Source organism: Theropithecus gelada, chromosome 2 (assembly GCF_003255815.1).
Source record: "Theropithecus gelada isolate Dixy chromosome 2, Tgel_1.0, whole genome shotgun sequence".
Classification (NCBI taxonomy): Eukaryota; Metazoa; Chordata; class Mammalia; order Primates; family Cercopithecidae; genus Theropithecus; species Theropithecus gelada.
In genome coordinates, this window is record NC_037669.1 from 191,778,386 (window position 1) to 191,799,550 (window position 21,165).

Consider the following 21,165-nt stretch of genomic DNA (forward strand, 5'->3'; position numbering starts at 1 on the left):
GGCAGTAAAAGCCTGCTGCCTATCTACTGTTTGCAAGAAATCGTGCTCAAGAACAAAGGAATAAAAAGATACTGGTGGTCTCTGTCCCAAAGAGTTTACCATCTAAAAGGGAATATAGGATGGAATCACATCAGTTTTTAAAGTAAATTACACAAGGCTGCACAGCAATGCCAGCCCTACTTAACAACTCTACCTCGGTGTCTACTAGGTATCTCAAACTTAACATGTAAAAAATATAACTCTTGATTTTTTTTTCCAAAAAAAACCTATTCTTCCCTTGCCTTCCTCTTTACCAATAAACAGAACCTCCATCCACCCAGTTGCTAAAGCCAAAAATGCTATTTTTTTATTCTTCTAATTCCCTATAAAAAATTCAACAGCAACTCTTCTTGATTGTACCAAAAAATGTTCTCAGCTATCTCCCAAGTTGTCTCTCACATGGCCCAGCCTGATAACTAGTTTCCTACAATGGCTTCCTATGTAGTCTCTCTCCATTCACTCTTTCCCCATACAATCCATTATCCAACAGTAGTCAAAATATTTTTAAAACATAAACCTTATCTCCCACCACTGCTGAAAGCTTTCTAATTGCTTCCCATTGCACTAACCACAACATTCAAACTCATTACTACAGATGAATTATAATGCCTAACATGATCTCATCCTTGCCTACCTCTGATCTTAATTCTTAACTATCCCTTCCTTTTGCGCACCCTGCTCCAACTACATTGGCCTTCCTTCTGTTCCTTGAAGATCAAGCTCCTTTCTCCCTGAGCCTTTAATCTACAAGCTACTCCCCACAACCACCACCACCTGCTAGCCACCCTTTCCTACCCATAACTCCAGGGATCAAACCTTGCATTCCCAACAGGAAGACAGGCAACCATCATGGGTTTCCAGGTGGAGATGACACAATGCATCATCACCAATGAGTATTCGTGCCAAAAAAGTTTAAACTGTCTCCGCCCCAGGGAAACAATCTGAAAAATTCAGAAAGGGGGTCATTCTAAAAGATGATTAGTCTAAACTCTTCAGAAAAGCAAGTAACATAAATTGTTAGTTATCAAATTATCAATAATCTAGAGCAGTATTATGTCACAACAACTTCATAGAATATATGATGCAGTCTTTAACCACAGAACTTTCCTAGCTAGTTCTACTCTTTTCCCCTTTCTCACTACAGCCATTGAGTAGTCCAAAAAAGAAATGCCTTCCTAACAATATTAAAATTTTGTAATATACTCTTAAATTAAAAATAGCAAAGCCACCAAAATTTTCACTATGATTATAAGGTCATATGTAAACTAATGAACACAGATTAGATCTTTGGCAAAATTACAAATAAGTGTTGAGTTGAGACTTTTGAGGATATTGGGATGGGGTGAATATGTTTTATGTTTTGCATGTGGAATAGAGGTGAATTTTGGGGAACCAGGGGATGGACTGTGGTAGACAAAATAACGCCCCCCCCCCCCCCCGCCCCCGGCAAGGATGTCAACATCCGAATCCTCAGAACCTGCAAATACGTTAGGTTACACGGCAAAAGGAAATTAAGGTTGCTATCATCTGACCTTGAGATTGGGAGATTATTCTGGAACATCAGTCCAACATTATCACCAGGGTCCTTATCAGTAAAAGAAGAGGACAGAAGAGGGAGTATCACAACCACTGCGGGCTTTGGAGATGGAAAGGGGCCATGAGCCAAGGAATACGGGCAGCCCTTTGAAATTGGAGAAGGCAAGGTATAAAAAACTAAAATAAAGGATTCTTCCCCAGACCTTCCAGAAAAGAATGCAGCCCTGCCAACTGGCCTTTTATTTTAGCCCAGTGAGATCTGTATCAAAACTGTGATCTCCAGAACTGTAAGATCATTTTGTGTTGTTTTAGGTCACTAAGTTTGGGGTAATTTGCTATAACAGCAATAAAAAGCTACAGTCATCCATCATTTAACAAAGGCAATACCTTCTCGGAGGTGCACTGTTAGGGGATTTCTTCACTGTGCAAGCATCACAGACTGTAAGCCACCTCGACGGTATAGCCTATTACACACCTAGGGTACAAGGTATAGCCTATATGGTTCCTAGAATACAAACCTGTACAGTATGTTACTTTACTGAATACTGTAGGCAATTGTAACACAATGGTATTTGTGTTATCTAAACATATCTAGGCCGGATGCAGTGTCTCACTCCTGTAATCCCAGCACTTTGAGAGGCTGAGGTAGGTGGATAGCCTGAGCTCAGGAGTTCGAGACCAGCCTGGGCAACATGGCAAAACCTCATCTCTCCCAAAAATACAAAAAGTTAGCCAGACATAGTGGTGTGCACCTGTGTTCCCTGATACTCAGGAGAATGAGGTGGAAGGATCACTTGAGCCTGGGAGGTGGAGGTTGCAGTGAGACAAGATAACACCATTACACTCCAACTTGGGTGACAGAGTGAGACCCCATCTCAAAAAAAAGAAAAAACAATGCATTCAATTTTATGTGCATCTGTATGTATATATACACACAGAGATGCATATATATATATATACACATGTCTAAAAGATTAGTCTAAACTCCAGAAAAGTAATAGAAAATTATTAAATTACCAATAATCCAGAAAAGCAGGGTATCAACATGTCCAAAACAGGACTAAGTAGTATTACATCATAACAACTTAACAGAATATATGATGCAATCTGTTGTTGACTGGAATATGACTGTATATATACACATACATGTATACATATATGTATATAGTCATAATTATATATACATATATAGTCATATAGGTATATATACGTGTGTATATATACACATATATACGTGTGTGTGTATATACGTGTGTGTGTGTATGTATACACACACACAGTCATAATTATATTCCAAACAACAGACAACAAATACAACAGTGGTCCCATGGAATTATATATTTTTACTGTACTTTTTCTATGTTTAGGTATGTTTAGATACACAAATACCACCGTGCTAAAATTGCCTACACTATTCAGTACAATAACATGCCATACAGGTTTGTATCCTAGGACCCAGAGGCTATACCATATACCCTAGATGTGTAGTAGGCTATATCATCTAAGTTGTATAAATATACCCTATGATGTTTACACGACAAAATCATGATGCATTTCTCAGAAGGTATTCTGGTCATTAAGTAACATACAACTGCAATTAAACACACACACACACACAAGAATACATTATACACTCACACAATGGGCAATATCTAAAAGTGATATTACCAAATGCTAGCAAGAATGTGGAGGAACAGGAACCCTCAAACATTGTTGGCAGATTTATAAACAGTATAATCACTTTGGAATAATGCTTTGCAATTTCTTATAAACACATTTATCCCTTGACACAGCAATTCAACTCCTAGGTATTTATCTTAAGAGAAATGAAAACCTGCCATAAGAAAAGTTGTATAAGAATGTTCGTAACAACTTTATTCACAACGGTCAAACAATGGAAGCAATTTATCCATCATCAGGAGAATGAATACATTATGGTACATTCACAAAGAAATACTACATAGCAGTAAGAAAGAACTAGTGACACTGGCCAGGGGCAGTGGCTCACGACTGTAATCCCAGCACTTTGGGAGGCTGAGGTGGGTGAATCACTTGAGGTCAGGAGCTCGAGACCAGCCTGGCCAACATGATAAAACCCCATCTCCACTAAAAATACAAAAATTAGTTGGGTGTGGTGGGGGATGCCTGTAATCCCAGCTATCCAGAAGGCTGAGGCAAGAGAATAGCTTGAACCCAGGAGGCAGTGAGCCGAGATCGCACCACTGCACTCCAGCCTGGGTGAAAGAGCAACGCTCCGTCTCAAACAAAAAATGAACTAGTGACACACAGAAAAACATGGATGAATCTCATAGTCAAAATGCTAAGCAAAAGTACCAAACTGCTGAGAAGAATAATTGACATATAAACGGCAAGAATCTATTTAGAATGTTTAACAACGGGCAAAACGAATCTACAGTTTACAAAAAGTACCAAACTGCTGAGAAGAATAATTGACATATAAACGGCAAGAATCTATTTACAATGTTTAACAACAGGCAAAACGAATCTACAGTTTACAAAAGCAGAACAGCGGTTGTCTTTGGGTGGTGGGGGAAGCGTTCCGGGAAGATGGAAAACAGGCTGTATTGTGACAGAGGTGCCGCTGATGGGTAGTGTACAATTGTGCATTTCAATGTATGCAAGTTTTTATCATGAAAAAAACTCTGAATACAAATTAATACTTTTTAATTTCTTTTCTTTGGGTGCTTGTACTTTAGGTTTCATATCTAAGAAACCATTGCCTAATTCAAGGTCACAAAGATTTAATCTTATGTTTTCTCCTAAGAGCTTTATAGTTTTAGGTCTTCCATTTAGAACTATGATCCATTTTGGGTTAACTTTTGCCTATGGCATAAGAGAGAGTAAGTATAATAGAAACATAGATGAAACAAGAATGACACAACATTGGTATTTGCTTAAACTGGATAATGAGGGGTCACTAATATTATTCTGTTTAATTTGTATATATTTCAAATTTTCTATAATCAAAAAATTAAGTGCAAAATACCAGGACAGCAACAAATTCAGGTTAGAAAGGAAGATGAGCAAGTATGAAAAGTATAGGTCCAAAACGGTCCATGGATGACTGCCAAATGTTCTCTAATGATTTGTTTCTGCCAAGATGATCTACCGGGATTTCTTATCTACAGATTATAGGGGAGGGAATGAGGGAATTTACTTGATAAAGAAGGGACACAATCTTCTACCATGATAAAGGACACAAAATAAATCCTACATAAGCTATGAAGCTTATTTGATGGATGTTTGATGCTATTAATTATTGTCACTTTTTTCTGATGTGATAATGGTGTGTAGTTATATAATTTTTTTAAAGTGTATATATTTTCAGAGACATACACATACATACTGATGGAATTCTATACTCTGAGATTTGCTTCAAAAATCATATGGAGAGGCCAGGAGCAGTGGCTCACACCTGTAATCCCAGAACTTTGGGAGACCGAGGTAGGCAGATCACTTGAGGTCAGAAGTTCGAGACCATCCTGGCCAACATGGCGAAACCTCGTCTGTACTAAAAATACAAAAATTAGCTGGGCATGGTGGTGCGTGCCTGTAATCTCAGCTACTTGGGAGGCTGAGGCAGGAGAATCGCTTGAACCCGGGAGGCAGAGCTTGCAGTGAGCCGAGATTGTACCACTGCACTCCAGACTGGGTGACAGAGTGTGACCATGTCTCACTTAAAAAAAATAAAATAAAATAAAAATATATATATATGCGCGCGCGCACACACACACACACACACACACACACACACATATGGGGAAACAAGGGGGTGGGGTTTAAAGATCATCATGCATTGATAACTGTTAAGTCAGGGTGAAAGGAATATGGAGGCTCAACATGTATTTTCTATTCTACCTATGCATTTGATTATAAATGTTCTATGCTTCAAACCTTTTTCAGTAACAGCTATATTGAGATTTAATTCACAACATAAATTCACCATTTAAAAATACACTTCAGTGGGTTTTAGTATATTTAGTAGTTCTACAACCATTACCACTATCTAACTCCAGAAAATCTTCATCACTCCCAAAAGAAACCCCATATCCATTAGCAATCACTAATTGCACTTCCCTCACCCTCCAACCCCTAGAAATCACTAATCTATTTTGACACTACAAATTTGCCTATTCTGGACATTTCATATAAAATTATATAATATGTGGCTTTTGTGTTTGGCTTACTTCATTTAGTAAAATGTTTCCAAGGTTCATCCATACCTCATTCCATTTGACAGCTGAATACCTTCATTCCATTTGTATACTCCATATTTTATTTATCCATGTACGGACACAGATTGTTTCACTTTTTGGCTGTGAATAATGCTCCTATGAACATTCCTGTACAAAGTTTTGTGGGTATATACCTTCATTTCTCTTGGGTATACACCTGGAAGTGGAATGGCTGGCTAGAACTCATATGGTAATTCTATGTTTAACCTTTTTTTCCCCCCCCGAGACGGAGTCTCACTCTGTCACCCAGGCTGGAGTGCAGTGGCGCGATCTCGGCTCACTGCAAGCTCTGCCTCCCGGGTTCATGCCATTCTCCTGCCTCAGCCTCCCGAGTAGCTGGGACTACAGGTGCGAGTCACCATGCCTAATTTTTTTTTTCTTTTTTTTTTTTTTTTGTATTTTTTGTAGAGATGGGGTTTCACTATGTTTGCCAGGATGGTCTCGATCTCCTAACCTCATGATCCACCCACTTCGGCCTCCCAAAGTGCTGAGATTACAGGCGTGAGCCACCGCGCCCGGCCTCTATGTTTAACTTCCTATCTTAGGAGCCACCAAACTCTTCCAAAGTGGCTCACCATTTTACATTCCCACTGGCAATGTGTAAGGTTTCTAACAGCTCCACATTCTTCCCAACACTGGTTATTACCTGTCTTTTCCAGTATAGCCATCCTAGTGGGTATGAAGTGGTATCTCATCATGGTTTCATTTGTATTTATATGCATTGCTGGTTAATGATATTGAGCATATTTTCATGTGCTTATTGACCATCTGGGCATGTTCTTTGAAGAAATACTTACTCAAATCCTTTGCCCATTCTTTAATTGGATTATTTGCCCTTCAAGTTGCAGAGCTTTATATTCTCTAATACAAATCCCTTAACAGGTATAATCTGCAAATATTTTCTCCCATTTTGTGCATGACTTTTAACGTTCTTACTGTGTCCTTTGAAGCATGGAAGTTTTTAATTTAATGAAATCCAATTTATCAATCTTTTCTTGGGTTGCTTGTACTTCAGATTTCATATCTAAGAAACCATTGCCTAATTCAAGGTCACAAAGATTTAATTCTATGTTTTCTCCTAAGAGCTTTATAGTTTTAGGTCTTCCATGTAGGCCTGTGATCCATTTTGAGTTAATTTTTGCCCATGGCATAAGATAGGGCTCCAGCTTCATACTTTCATGTGTAGATATTCAGTTGTCTTTGCACCATTTGTTGAAAAGACTGTTCTTTCACACATTGAATTGTCTGGGTACCTCTGTTAAAACTGGCTCACCATAAATGTAAGGATTTGTTTCTAGACTCTCAATTCTATTTCACTGATCTATATGCCTATCCTTATGCCAGTACCACACGGTCTTCATTACAATCACTTTGTAGTAACTTTTGAAATTGGAAACTGAATCCTCCAACTTTGTTCTTTTTCAAGATTGTTTTGGCTGTTCTGGGTTACTTATACTTCCACATGAATTTTAGGATCGGCTTGACAATTTCTTCAAAGAAACCAGTTGGAATTTTAATAGATTGTGGTTAGTTTGAATATCAATTGGGGGAGTATTGCCATCTTAACAATATTCAGCCTTCTGATCCATGAACATGGGATGTATTTCCATTTACTCAGGTCTTTAAGGTCTTTCGCTGGTGTTTTCAGTGTACTGTCTTCTAAGTACTTTCCTCTTTTTGATGCCACTGTAGACAGATTGGTTTTCTTTGCTAGTATACAGAAATACAAATAGTTTTTGTACATTGACCTTATACACTACATCCTAGATGAACTTACTAGTTATAACTGATCCTTGTGGATTCCTCAGCATTTTCTATATACCTTCATCCCTTGGTATCCAAAGGACATTGGTTCCAGGACTCCCCCTGCCCACCCCCTGCACTACCCACTAACACCAAAATCCACAGATGCTCAAGTCTGTGTATAAAATGGCATTGTATTTGCAAATAACCTTCATATATGGTCTTACATACTTTAAATCGTCTCTAGATTATTTCTAATACCTAATGCAATGTAAATGTTATATGTAAATAATTGTTATACTATTTTTTATTTGTACTTTAATTGTTATAGTTATTTCTTATTGTTTTTTCCCAAAATATTTTCAATCCATGATTGACTGACTCACAAAAGTGGAACCCATAGATACAAAGGCTGATTGTATAAGACATATTATCTAAAAATATAGTTTTACTATTTCTTTTCCTATATGGATGCCTTTGTCTTTCCAGCCTAACTGCTCTGGCTCTATCCTCTCCAACATTGTTGAACAGAAGGGGTGACAGGCTTCTTGCTCCTTATGTTAGGGGAAAGCTTTTTAGTCTTTCACCACTAAATATGATGTTAGCTGACGGTGTTTTAAAGATGGCCGTTATCAAATTAGGATCAAGTTAGGAAATTTTCTATTCTTCGTTTTTTGAATAGTTTTATCATGAGAGTGGATTTTGTCAAATGCTTTTTCTGCATCTATTGAGATGACTGTGTTGTTTTAAATCTTTACCCTATTATTATAGTATATTGCATTAATTGATTTTTGTATATTAAATCAACTTTGCATGCCTGGGATAAATACGACTTGGTCATGGTATACAATCCTTTTTATATGGTGCTATATTCAGTTTGCTAGTACTTTTGTCAAAGATTTTTATATCTGCATTCATAAGGAATACTGGTCTATAGGGTTTGTTTGTTTGTTTGCTTTGTTTTTGGTGGATTTGTTTCATTTTTGTTTTGAGATGAGGTCTCACTCTGTCACACAGGCTGAGTGCAGTGGCACGATCACAGCTCACCACAGCCTCAACTACCCAGGCTCAAGTGGTCCTCAGCCTCCTGAGGAGCTGGGACTATAGGCATGCACCATCACACACAATTAATTTTTAATTTTTTTATAGAAACAAGGTCTCACTATGTTGCCCAGACTGGTCTCGAACTCCTGGATGCAAGCAATCCTCCCACCATGGCCTCCCAAAGTACTGGCATTACAGGCATGAGCCGCACGTGTGGCCTGGTTTTGTTTTTTTCTTTTTTGAGACAGGATCTTGCTCTGTCACCCAGGCTGTAGTGCGGTGGTGCAAATATAGCTCACTGTAGCCTTGACATTCTGGGCTCAAGCAAACCTCCCATCTTAGCCTCTCAAGTAGCTGGGATCACGGGCACATGCTATCACACTCAGCTAATTTTATTATTTATTTATTTATTATTGTTATTATTATTTTGGTAGAGACAAGGTCTCCCTACTATGTTGCCTAGACTGAACCCCTGGGCTCAGGCAATCCTCACGGCCTCCCGAAGTGCTGGGAATACAGGCATAAGCCACTGTGCCCAGCTGGTCGGTAGGGTTTTTTGTGATATATCACCTGGCTTTGGTAGCGGGGTAACAATGCACTAATGATGAGGAATGTGGATGCCTTGGAAAGTGATGTCTCCTAATGATGAGGAATGTGGATGCCTTGGAAAGTGATGTCTCCTCTTCTATTTCTTAAAGGAGTGTGAAGGAATGTCATTAGTGCATCTTTAAACACTTGGTAGAACTCACCAGTGAAGTCATCTTGGCTTGGACTTCTCTTTTTGGGAAACTTTCTGAATATCAATTCAATCTCTATTTTTTATAGTTCTGTTCAGATCTTCTATTTCTTGAGTCGGTTTCAGCAGTTTGTGTCTTTCTTGAAATATATTCATTTCTGCTAAGTTACTGTCATACAATTATCTGCAGTATTTCCTCATAATCCTTTTTATTTCTTCAAATGAGTAGAGAAGTGCCCTCTTTCACTCCTGAATGTAGTAATCTGAATCACTGCTCTTTTTGTCTTGGTCACTCTAAGGATTTGTCAATTTTGCTAGGCTTTTCAAAGAACCAACTTTTGGTTTCAATTATTTTTCTCGATTTTTCTCTTCTCTGTTTTCTCTTATTTCTGCTCTACCTTTTTTAGTTTCTTCCCTTTTGCTGCTTTGAGATTTGCTTACTCTTCTTTTTCTAGTTTGTTGGGGTAAAGATTAGGTTACTATTTTGAGATCTCTCTTTTTTTTTTTTTTTAAGACAGAGTCTCACTCTGTTGCCCAGGCTGAAGTGGGTGGCGCACTCTTTGCTTACTGCAACCTCTGCCTCCCTGGTTCAAGTGATTCTCCCGCCTCAACCTCCCGAGTAGCTGGGAATAGAGGTGTACACCACCATGCCGATAATTTTTGTATTTTTAGTAGAGATGGGGTTTCACCATGTTGGTCAGGCTGGTCTCGATCTCCTGACCTCGTGATCCGCCTGCCTCGGCCTCCTAAAGTGCTGGGATTACAGGCATGAGCCATCGCACCCAGCCTCTTTTTTTCATTTTTTTAATATTGGCGTTTGGAGGTATAAATTTCTCTGTAAGCAGTGCTTGAGCTGTACCCCATAAGTTTGGCACGTTCTATTTTTGTTTTCATTCATCTGAAAGCATTTCTTCATTTTGCTTGTGACTTATTTGATCCACTGTTTACTTAGAAGTGTACTGCTAATTTCTACATATTTGTGAATTTTTCAGATTTCCTTGCTATTGATTTCAAATTTTATCCCCTTGTGGTCAGAAAACATTTTGTATGATTTCAATACTTTAAAATTTATTGAGGCTTGTTTAATGGCCTAACATCATAGTCTATGCTGAAGGAAACTTCAAGTAAACTCAAAAAGAATGTGAATTCTGCTGCTGCTGTATGAAGTGTCCTATAGATAACTATTAAGTCTTCTTGGTTTATAGTGCTGTTCACATTTTCTATTTCCTTATTAATCATCTGCCTAGTTGTTCCACTCATTATTGGAAGTATTTATATCTCAAACTATGATTGCTGAATTGTCTATTTCTGCCTGCAATGCTGTCAGTTTTTGTTTTGTGTATTTTGGAGCTCAACTAAGCGAATATATATTTATAGTCATTATGTCTTTGTTATGGATTGACCCTTTTATTTATACACACACACACACACACACACACACACACTGTTTTCTTTTTTTTTTTTTTTTGAGACACAGTCTCACTGTCACCCAGGCTGGAGTGCAGTGGCACGATCTCAGTTCACTGCAACCTCCACCTCTCCCAGGCTCAAGTGATCCTCCCACCTCAGCCTCCTGAGTAGCTGGGACCACAGACATGTGCCACCACGCACACCTAACTTTTTTTGTATTTTGGGTAGAGACAGGGTTTCATCATGTTGCCCAGGCTGGTCTCGAACTCCTGAGCTCAAGCCATCTGCCCACCTCAGCCTCCCAAAGTGCTGGGATTACAGAAGTGAGCCACCACGCCCAGCCCTCTTACTATACTTGTCTGTAGTAATTTTTGTCTTAAAGTCTATTTTCTCTGCTATTAGCACAGCCACTCCACCTCTCTTCTGGGCACTGTTTGCATGGTTTGTCTTCTACTTTCAAACTATTTATGTCTTTAAATCTAAAGTATGTCTCTTCCTAAATACCATATAGTTGAATCATCCCTGAAATTTTACATAATAAAAGTTTTAAATAAGTAAGGCCAAAATACATAGAAAGACATACCCTCTTCTGAAATTGAAGAAAAAAGTACTGTAAAGACTAAATTTGTAAAACATGTAACAAGGGGAAATTTGTTCTCCCACACATCACAAAAGGGGTGTGCAATTCATTTTAAATTAATGAAGAATGAATTTTTTCAAAGGTGTTAGAACAAGTGGTTTTCACTAGGAAGAAAACAGATTATCTTCTACAATCAAAACTAAGACTCAGCTGCATTATATGAAACTTAAAATCACTATAAAATGACAAAAAACTATAATGGGGTAGGGAAGACTTTTCTAGGCAATAAACAAAAGCCAGCTTTTAAATTTCTATATGATAAAAGATACCATAAACAATGCAAATTTAACTGACACAATTTCTTAAATAATTTTTTTTAAAGAGACAGGGTCTTGCTCTGTTTTCCAGAGTGGAGTACAGTGGCATGATCATAGCTCACTGTAACCTTAAACTCCAGGGCGTCGCAATCCTACTGCCTCAACCTCCTGGGTAGCTGGGACTACAGGTGTGGGCCACCACATTCACCACATTTGGCTACTTTTTGTTGCTGTTCTAATTTTTGTAAAGACAGGGTCTCACTCTGTTGCCTAGGTTGACTTCAAACTCCTGGCCTTGAGTGATCCTCCCTCCTCAGCCTCCCAAACTGTTGAGATTATAGGCATAAGCTACCGCACCCAGCCTAACAAATGAAATTGAAGCCTTTGGCTTAACATATGAAGTAAACGAGTGAATTCCCTTCCAGGTCCACCATGTGAAAGTCCACCATTAAGAAAGTCAATTACTAGCAAAAGAAGTAAAAAGTCAACTCATCTATCAAAATGTCCAGTTGCGGATTTTTTAAAACATTTTTTAGGCTGGTCGAGGTGATTCACGCCTGTAATCCCAGCACTATGGGAGGCCAAGGCTGGCGGATCACAAGGTCAGGAGTTCAAGACCAGCCTGGCCAACATGGTGAAACCCCATCTCTAGTAAAAAATTAGGCAGGCGTGGTGGCGGGCACCTGTAATCCCAGCTACTTGGGAGGCTGAGGCAGGAGAATCGCCTGAACCCGGCAAGTGGAGGTTGCAGTGAGCAGAGATCACACCACTGCCCTCCAGCCTGGGCGACAGGGTGAGACTCGTCTCAAAAAAAACAAAACAAAACACACACACACACATTTTTAAAATGAGGATAAGTCCTACTTTACAAGCTTTTTTTTTAAAATTAAAATTAGAGACAAGGTCTCTATGTTGCCCAGGCTGGTCTCAAACTCCTGGGCTCAAGTGAGCCTTCCACCTTGGCCTCCCAAAGTGCTAGGATTACAAATGTAAGCCATTGCACCCCACCTACAAGACTTTTTTTTTTTTTTTTTTTTTTTTGAGACGGAGACTCACTCTGTCCCCCAGGCTGGAGTACAGTGACGCCATCTCGGCTCAATGCAACCTTCGCCTCCCAGGTTCAAGCAATTCTCCTGCCTCAGCCTCCCGAGTAGCTGGGATTACAGGTGCCCGCCACTACACTCCGCTAATTTTTTTGTATTTTTTAGTAGAGATGGTTTTTCACTATGTTGGCCAGGCTGGTTTCGAACTCCTGACCTCAAGTGATCCACCCACCTCAGCCTCCCAAAGTGCTAGGATTACAGGTGTGAGCCACCACACGCAGTCAGGATTTCTGTATTTTGGTTCACAATAAAATTACTTTATAATTCCATTCTATTGCTTCTGAGATTAAAAAACACACACACACATTTCCCCCTAGCCCTTGCCCACTGTATTAACTGCCAGTTGCTAAAAGTTTATTCTAAAGATGGAAGGCAAAGGAAGGAGACAGGATTGGCACCAATCCAGACTTAATAGCAACATATAACTGAGGTGTATTTAGTAGTCACATTTTATTCCAATGTCTTTCACCCATTAAAACCTTTCACCTGGCTGGGCATGGTGACTCATACCTGTAATCCCAGCTACTCAGGAGGCTGAGGCAGGGGAACCTGAGTCCAGGAGTTGGAGACCAGCCTGGATAACAAAGTAATACTCACTCTGTCAAACAAAATTCACCCACAAACACCTTTTTTTTAAAAAAAAAAAAAAAAAAAGTTATTCTAAGTTACTGAACAAGAATCATATCTGAAATAGAATCTAGAAATGAAAAACCTTCAGGATGGTATATGATAGACATTGTTAAACGATAAAAATAAATTATCAGATAAAAACTAAAGCATACTAAGGCTAAGGCCAATTTTTTTTTCTTTTCTTTTTTTTTCTTTTTTTTTTGAGAGAGAGAGAGAGTCCAGCTCTGTCACCCAGGCTGGAGTGCAGAGGTGTGAACATAGCTCACTGCAGCCTTGACCTCCTGCCTCAACAAATTCTTCTGCCTCAGCTTCCCGTGTAGCTGGAATCACAGGTGCACACCACCACGTCCAACTAATTGTTTTATTTTTGTAGAGACGGGGTCTCACTTTGTTGCCCAGGTTGGTCTCAAACTCCTGGCCTCAAGCGATCCTCTTGTCTCAGCCTCCCAAACTGCTGCGATTACAGGCATGAACCACTGTACCAGCCATAATGTTTTTATACTTGAACATTGCTCAGGACAAAAATCTCACATAATTCAGAAAGATTTTTATTTATTCAATTTATTTATTTTACGTTTTATTTCAAACAGATATTCACTTCCTAAATAAAACAGAACACGTTTTGGGTTTTTGTTTGTTTGTTTTGAGAGAGTCTCGTTCTGTTGCCCAGGCTGGAGTGCAGTGGCGCGACCTCAGCTCACTGAAGCCTCTGCCTCCCGGGTTCAAGCAGTTCTCATGCCTCATTCTCCCAAGTAGCTGGGATTACAGGTGCACACTTGTACCCGGCTAATATTTGTATTTTCAGTAGAGAAGGGGTTTTACCATGTTGGCCAGGCTGGTGTCAAACTCCTGACCTTAAGTGATCGGCCGGCCTCGGCCTCCCAAAGTGCTGGAATTACAGATGTGAGCCACAGTGTTCAGTCCAAGAGTATGTTTAAATAAAAGAAATGCAGTATTTTTATGGAGGTTTTGTAAAGTTTTAAAGACCTACTACATGCAACTACATACAATGTAGGGCCCAAACAAATTCAAACTTCAACATATTTTGGCCAAAATGCAAATTTCCACTCAAAAAAAAAGTATACTTACGCACTTTACATTCCTGTAGATTTTTAGATGAACAAGGTTTTTAGATTTTAGATGAACAAGATTTTGACCTTTAAGCTGATTTTAAACTGGTATTTAAAAAACCAAAAAGGGAACCCAAAATTACACAATGAAATGTACCCTCCAATCCAAAACAAAAAAATATTCACTGGGATGTAAAAGTAACCATTGACTATTCAAATTACAAAAGACAATGTTGCAACTGCAACATCCTTCTCCCTGTTTCAACCAGTCCCCTTGTATTCTCCTCATTGATTTAACAGGAAAATGAATGTTTAAAGCTCCAACAGTGGTGAAATTTTCATCAGCAAGATGCGCCTTTTGCAGTAATTCTACAGCACCAAGGCAGTTATGTGCACACACTAGACTTAAAAGCCATAAGATTCATTTATGAATAAAAATAGGTATTAGTTTAAAGACAGCACAATAGATCAGGAGACAAGTGCAGCTGCCTTACTATCAAAAAACAAGCCCAGGCCTCACAAGTTTCTTTATTTTGATACAAGTTTCACTATCACTCAACAGACAGAATACTCTCAAAAGTAAAGCTCTTCTTATACATACAACATGTGAATGAAGACTTCTGAAATATTCTTTTCAAATGCTACACAAATCCTCATAGTAACAGGATTATGGAAAAAACATAAAAAATTAAGAATATGAATAATGAAACTTCTATTTATTGGCAGTCTTCCCTCTACTGCAAATCTAATTTGTCCCCAAAATGTATATAAGATGTTGAATTTACTGAAATTTTGATATCTCTTCCCAATTTGCAGCTAACAATAATTGGAATATGGGAAATAACTCTTGAAAACCTCTAATATTTTAATTAACATAGAATTTATGTTACAATCGAGCTTAATAAAAGTTCACTATAATATTCCCTACAACTTTAATCAGTATCTTGCCCTCTCATTTTATATTCAATGATTCCTTTATTTCAAAAACAAAGACATCACATGGTTTGTGACCAACCCCAGTAGCTAGAAGTATTTCCAAATCACTTCTCTCAACTTAAAAAAAAAAAAATTAATGTGAAACAAAGGGAGCTCAGAGCTACACCTTCTAAGAGAAAAATGCTGTGATTATTTCACTTAAAAATAAATAGCTGAGTCATAGTAACAAAATTTCACAAAAAGCTTTCTAAGGTGCACTTTAAAAATTACTCCACTTGCCACACTGTTCTGGAAATCAACCTGCACGCCTGTCCTAGGCAATCTATTTGTGTCTCTTGAGTCCTTCAATTATGCAGAACATCAAAGTTTCAAAAACGAATCGCAACAACAGCTATCAAAGGAAGTGGGTTTTGTTAAATAAGCAACAGCCCTAAGCTCCAATAAAATTAACACCCCAAAATCATCAAAGGGCAAAGGCAAAAAGCGTTCTTAAATCTTCTCTAAGTAGCAGTGCCTTAGTTTTACAATTCTTTTCGTTGCTTTTCACTGAAAGGAGAATAAGAAATTCAATTAACAGTGTTAAGGATGAGAACAGTTAGTTCCCAGGCAGAAGATGCAATTTACAATCCAGGTTTGGCCCAGACATCAGCGGGCACACACACGCCAATGTTCAGAGGAAGCTTTCAAGAAATGTCACTATCTAACGGAAGTGTTAAGGCCTTATATGTGTAAGGACTATGGCCAGCCCTGTAAAATGCAACCTAGAAAAACTCCATTGTCCAAAACAACTGAGAGTTTCCTACCATACTCAAAACAGAAAGAACCTGTGTCCTGGACGGCCACTCACATGGAAAGAAGGGCAGCCCATGTGAGTCGTAGTGCCCCCCTGTCAGCTCTGTGACAGATCCACTGGGAGCATCCGACTGTGATTCGGGCCCTCCAAGGCAGAGGCTGCTGGAAGAGGAACACACAGGCAATCTTCACGGCCCTCCTACTTCCGTTCTCAAAACAGAAATGCACTTTTCTCCTAGTCCTCCGCCCTCAGCCCAGTACCCCTCGACAGCTGCGCCCCCTTCAACGAGCTTAAGTGGAAAGAAAAGCAGGTAGTCACCAACTAGGGTCCATGGACCGCGGTTGGTCACAGCGCTTCCCCCCGCGATTCCCCCACGCACCCACCGCCGGCGCCCTCCGGAGAGTCGCTCTGGCCGGGGGCACCGCGAAGCAGAAGCCGGCGTCCCAGTCCGCCCCCTCCTCCCTCCTCCCCGGGGAAGCGGGGCAGAAAAGCGCAAAGAGGAACTAAGTGAACTGCAAGAGGATGCCCTGAAAGCTCCCTCAAAGAGGGGGTGGGGAGGGGGTGGAAACCAAGAAGGGGCGGAAGGAAGGGGGAAGGAAGAGCAGCCAGAGGAGGAAGGGGGCGAGAGCGAGCGCCCGAGAAGGGGACGAGACTTCGGGAGCGCGGCTGCACCCCATTTGCCCCAGCGGGAGCGGGTGCGCCGGCCTTCGGGGCGCTCCGGCCCGGCAGAGGGCGAGGAAAGAAATGAGGAGGCGACGTCCCCGTCCCCGCCACTTCCTCGCCCCTCGGGAAGGCTCGGTGGGGACTGCAGTGCCCTCGCAGGCTGGAAGCGGTGGCAACGGCCGCTCGCCCCGTCGGAAGGCGCGGACGGCGGGGCCTCCTCCCGGTGCGCGGCCCCGGCTTTCACGCCCCCAGCGCCGGGAAGGCAGCTCCGCGGTGACGCCGGGCGGCCGTGCCGGTTACCTGAAGCGGGGCGAGTCCTTCAGACACTCCTCGAAATCCACCGTCATCTTCATCCTGCCTCCGCCTCTCCTCGCCTCGCCTCGCAGGCGGCGCTGGCAGAGCCGAGGGGGCCGCGGGAGCGGCCGCGCTGGGGACGCAGACGGCTACGGCGGGCGCACGGCCGCGACTAGCGTTGCGCGGAGCTGCGGAGGGCGCCTAGCCCGCTGGTCATAGCAGCCGCGAAGACGGCGACGGCTCGTCAGGCCCCAGTCCGGCCCCTCTTCCTCCCGCCCCAAGTAGAGCGCTGGCCGCAGGGAAACGGCCGGGGAGTGACAGCCGCGGCCAGCCAGCCACGAACCTGGCGGCCAAGGGGCGGGGCATCCGACAGCACCGCCTGCGGGCGCCCGGGCAACGGGTCTGATCGACGGCAGCGCGAACCAATGAGCAGCGCGACCGTGGGCACCGCCTTGCCACAACCGCCCCCGAGGGCCAACCGGGATGCGCAGGCGTCGCTAGGCGGGACGCACCGGTTGCTGGGAGGCCGGCAGCTGAGGCTCCTTGGGAAGGAAGTCACGTGGCTGCAGCCGCGCTTCCCTCCGAGCCCCCGCCTCTTCTCCTGCTCCCCGAGCCCCGCCCTGCTGAGCTGCCAGCCCGGAGGAGCTGCCTCCTGCAGGTCTGAGGAAGGAAATTTGCTTTTCAAAGCAGATTGGCAGAAATCTGAAGAGGTTAGAGGCAGAAATTATAAAAGGAAGAGATAGGCTAAGCCACCTCTTCTTTTCAGTTTAGAGAAACTGAGGCCAGGAGAGGAGCGAGGATAACTTTAGTGATAAAATCCATCTTTCACGTATTGGTTCCATCCCTTCATAATTTGAAAATTGCTCCCATGTGCATCTTCTCATATAGCCACAGACCACTTCCTGAAGGAGCTGCCGTTTGGGTTGGACATAGATTTAGGCGGGTATGGGAGGTAGGGTGCTTCGTGTGGAGGAACTCCTCTCAAAACTGCAGAAAGCACTCCGGCTGACTGACACTACTCCCGGTGGTTTTCACCTGTTCTGCAATGGTGGGGTTCTGAAGACCAGGCTCAGCATACTCACCTTGTAACACCTGCCCCTCTAATCCACTTTTTCTAGAAGCACTTTAAGATACTTATCATCTGATCCTACGGCAGGTATTTACCATACTCCTTGATTTTAAGATGCCATTGATTGTAAAAAGTACAAGGATGTCTTATATGTAATGAATAATTTTTAAGGCAACCTAAAAAGCATGGGCGTATCTATAAAAATGCATACGTAGGGTGTTCTAACAGCATAGTGGCTCTGAGTGAGACTCTGGAGGCAAACCTCCTGGATTTAGGTCCCAGCTTTCTCACTTTAAAATGAACATAACACCACAGATGTGATAAAGCTGTACGGTTAACACAGTGCCACATATCAATCATTCAGTAAATGTTGGCTATTGTAATTGTACCATTTGCCTCTTCAGTACTATAATCAAAGGGCTTAAGTCTAAGCTCTCTCACTTTCACTGTCTGAGGTTTTTGTTTGTCTCAGAAATAATTTCGTTCCGTTCCCCAAGCTGGTCTCAAACTCGTGGCCTCAAGTGATCCTCCTGTCTCAGCCTCCCAAAATGCTGGGATTACAGGTGTGAGCCACGCACCTAGCCTTCTAAAGTCTTAATATAACTTTCTGACCATCTGGCTAAGTATGGCATGATGACATACTGTTTTTTATAACCCATCAAGAGATATCTTGATCTCTTTAGCATCTTTAGAAATTAACAGTATAGACAGGGCATGGTGGCTCACACCTGTAGTCCCAGCACTTTGGAAGGCCGAGGTGAGCAGATCCCTTGCTCCAGGAGTTCCAGACCAGCCTGGGCAACATGGTGAAATCCTGTCTCTACAACTCTACAAAAAAATACAAAAATTAGCCAGGCACATGCCTATAGTCCCAGTTATAGTCCCAGTTACTCAGGAGGCTGAGGTGGGAGGGTCACTTAAGCCTAGGAAGTCAAGACCGCAGTGAGCCATGATTGTGCCACTGCACTCCAGCCTGGGTAGACAAAGCAAAACACTGTATCAAACAAAAAAAAGAAAGAAAGAAAAAAAAGAAAGGAAGGAAGGACAAAGAAAAATTAACAGTATAATTTTGAGGCATTTCAAAGAATATAGAAGCATTATATACATTTATTCTTTGCTTATATACTTGATTTCTTTTTTTAATTGTATATCCCTGGAATCTATACAGCTTTTCTTGTTAGCTAAAAACAGACTATTGACTGTTAAATATTCAGGGTCCTCAAGCACATTAGTGGTCAGGCCTAGCTTCCCCAACATTGTAACTTCAATGTCAGATTTACCAAGAGCGTTGGCAATCTCTACTACATTTGGTTGCATTCCTGATGTGTGACAGCTAATCTGCATATACAATAACTTATTATTTTAATACTCCACCACAGTGTAGCCTTTTAGAAGATACCTAAAGTGACACTTTGGGGTTCAAATTAAAATTCAACTGCATGGCACCACAAAGGCAAATAACTAAGCTAATTATCAAGTGAACATCTTTCTGTGGATGGCTAAATTTGCATATACCCAGTTAGTGATAACACTGTCACAATTTTTCTTCCTTGCCCTGTGGTAAAGCAAGCATTTTGGGGTGTCATTTGTAAGATAAGTCCTAAATAAAGAAACATTAAAGTGGGATGGGGTGGGAGCAGTGGGTCTTAGAATAAAAGAAATACAATATTATTATCCTCATTTTTTTTTTTTTTTTTTTTTTTTGTGAGACAAAGTTTTGCTCTACTGTCCAGGCTGGAGTGCAGTGGCACAATCTCGGCCCACTGCAACCTCCTCCTCCCAGGTTCAAGTGATTCCCCTGTCTCACTTGGGAAGATGTAGCACATCTGGCTAGTTTTTGTATTTTTAGTATAATAATGGAAACCAAGGTCCCAAGATATGAAAATAAATTGCCAGGTGACTCAGGCCACGCACAGGCTGCATGACGCCAGATCCTAACTGCTAACTGCCCTCCCTCCCCTTAAGAATTCTGCCTTTGCAGTTGTAACTCTGTCTGCCCGTGTAGCAATCTCCCTTTCATCTTCTCTGTAAAACACTGCTCTTATGCCACCCCCTCGGGAAGCTTTCTTGGCTGAAATACAAACCTCTCTATTCAACACACAGTAAAAGCTCCTTACTAGGCCCAGTCTGCACTCCAAAAGAATATAAAGTATCAAACCTTAAAAGTCTTCCAAATTTCTTCTCCCCAGACTTCTCAGTCCCTCTCTAGGAACCCTCCGGAACCCTGGACAGCCATAGTTCTTCCTGAAAGCTGCTGATTTCCTCTGAGAACACTGTTGACCATACATCCTCTTGAGCAGAGGTTGTTCAATCTCTCCTCCCTGGTACTCCTTGGTCAGGATACACGGTCAGCAAGAGCCTTACACTGTCTTACTTTCCTTGTTGCTGTTATCCAACAATTTCTAGTAACTCCCTGACTTAGTATGGCTAATTGCGTTGCAGATTATCTCAAGAAAAGGAAATTGCAATGAGGGTGACTGTGGGCACTACTGGAACTCACAAGGGCAGAAACTCAGGCAACTCTTAGAACTGGTTTTGTCTCTTGTCATCTGCATCCTCTTTCTTTCCTACTTGCCCAACCCCATCAACTTTCCTTTCTGCTTTCTTCTAGGTTCTGCTCCCCTGTGAACCTGGTTTGCATAGAATCTATCATTGCTACTGATTCCTCTAGAGATGCCCAGCAGGTAGTATAAAACAATGAAACTTTCCAGGTGTGAGCAGCATGGGGTGGTGGAGGCTATGACAAACAGAAAGCATGTGCCCTGTATCCTCAGTTCCAGTCAGTTCCTGCCATACCAGACCTCAGATTTAATGAGAGAAGCCAAACAGCCAGATTTTCATGTGAAATCTCCCTGTTTTCAAATATTGACAACCCTTTCAAAATATTACAAAACATTGCACAGGTTATACAAATAAGTTTCAGGGCCACTCTGCAACTTCTGCTAG

The 21,165-nt window shown here is 41.5% G+C and overlaps 1 protein-coding gene across 2 annotated transcripts in view; it reads right to left on the bottom strand.

The window, feature by feature from the left end:
• Positions 1–17,495, bottom strand: part of ACAP2 (ArfGAP with coiled-coil, ankyrin repeat and PH domains 2) — a 173,900-nt gene extending 156,405 nt beyond the window's left edge. For both annotated transcript variants that reach the window (XM_025376093.1, XM_025376092.1), the window contains exon 1: positions 17,157–17,495. In XM_025376093.1, the coding sequence (XP_025231878.1) occupies positions 17,157–17,209 (53 nt within the window). In that variant the 5' untranslated portion in view covers positions 17,210–17,495. The remainder of the gene's footprint in view (positions 1–17,156) is intronic.
• Between the last annotated feature and the right edge of the window lie 3,670 nt (positions 17,496–21,165).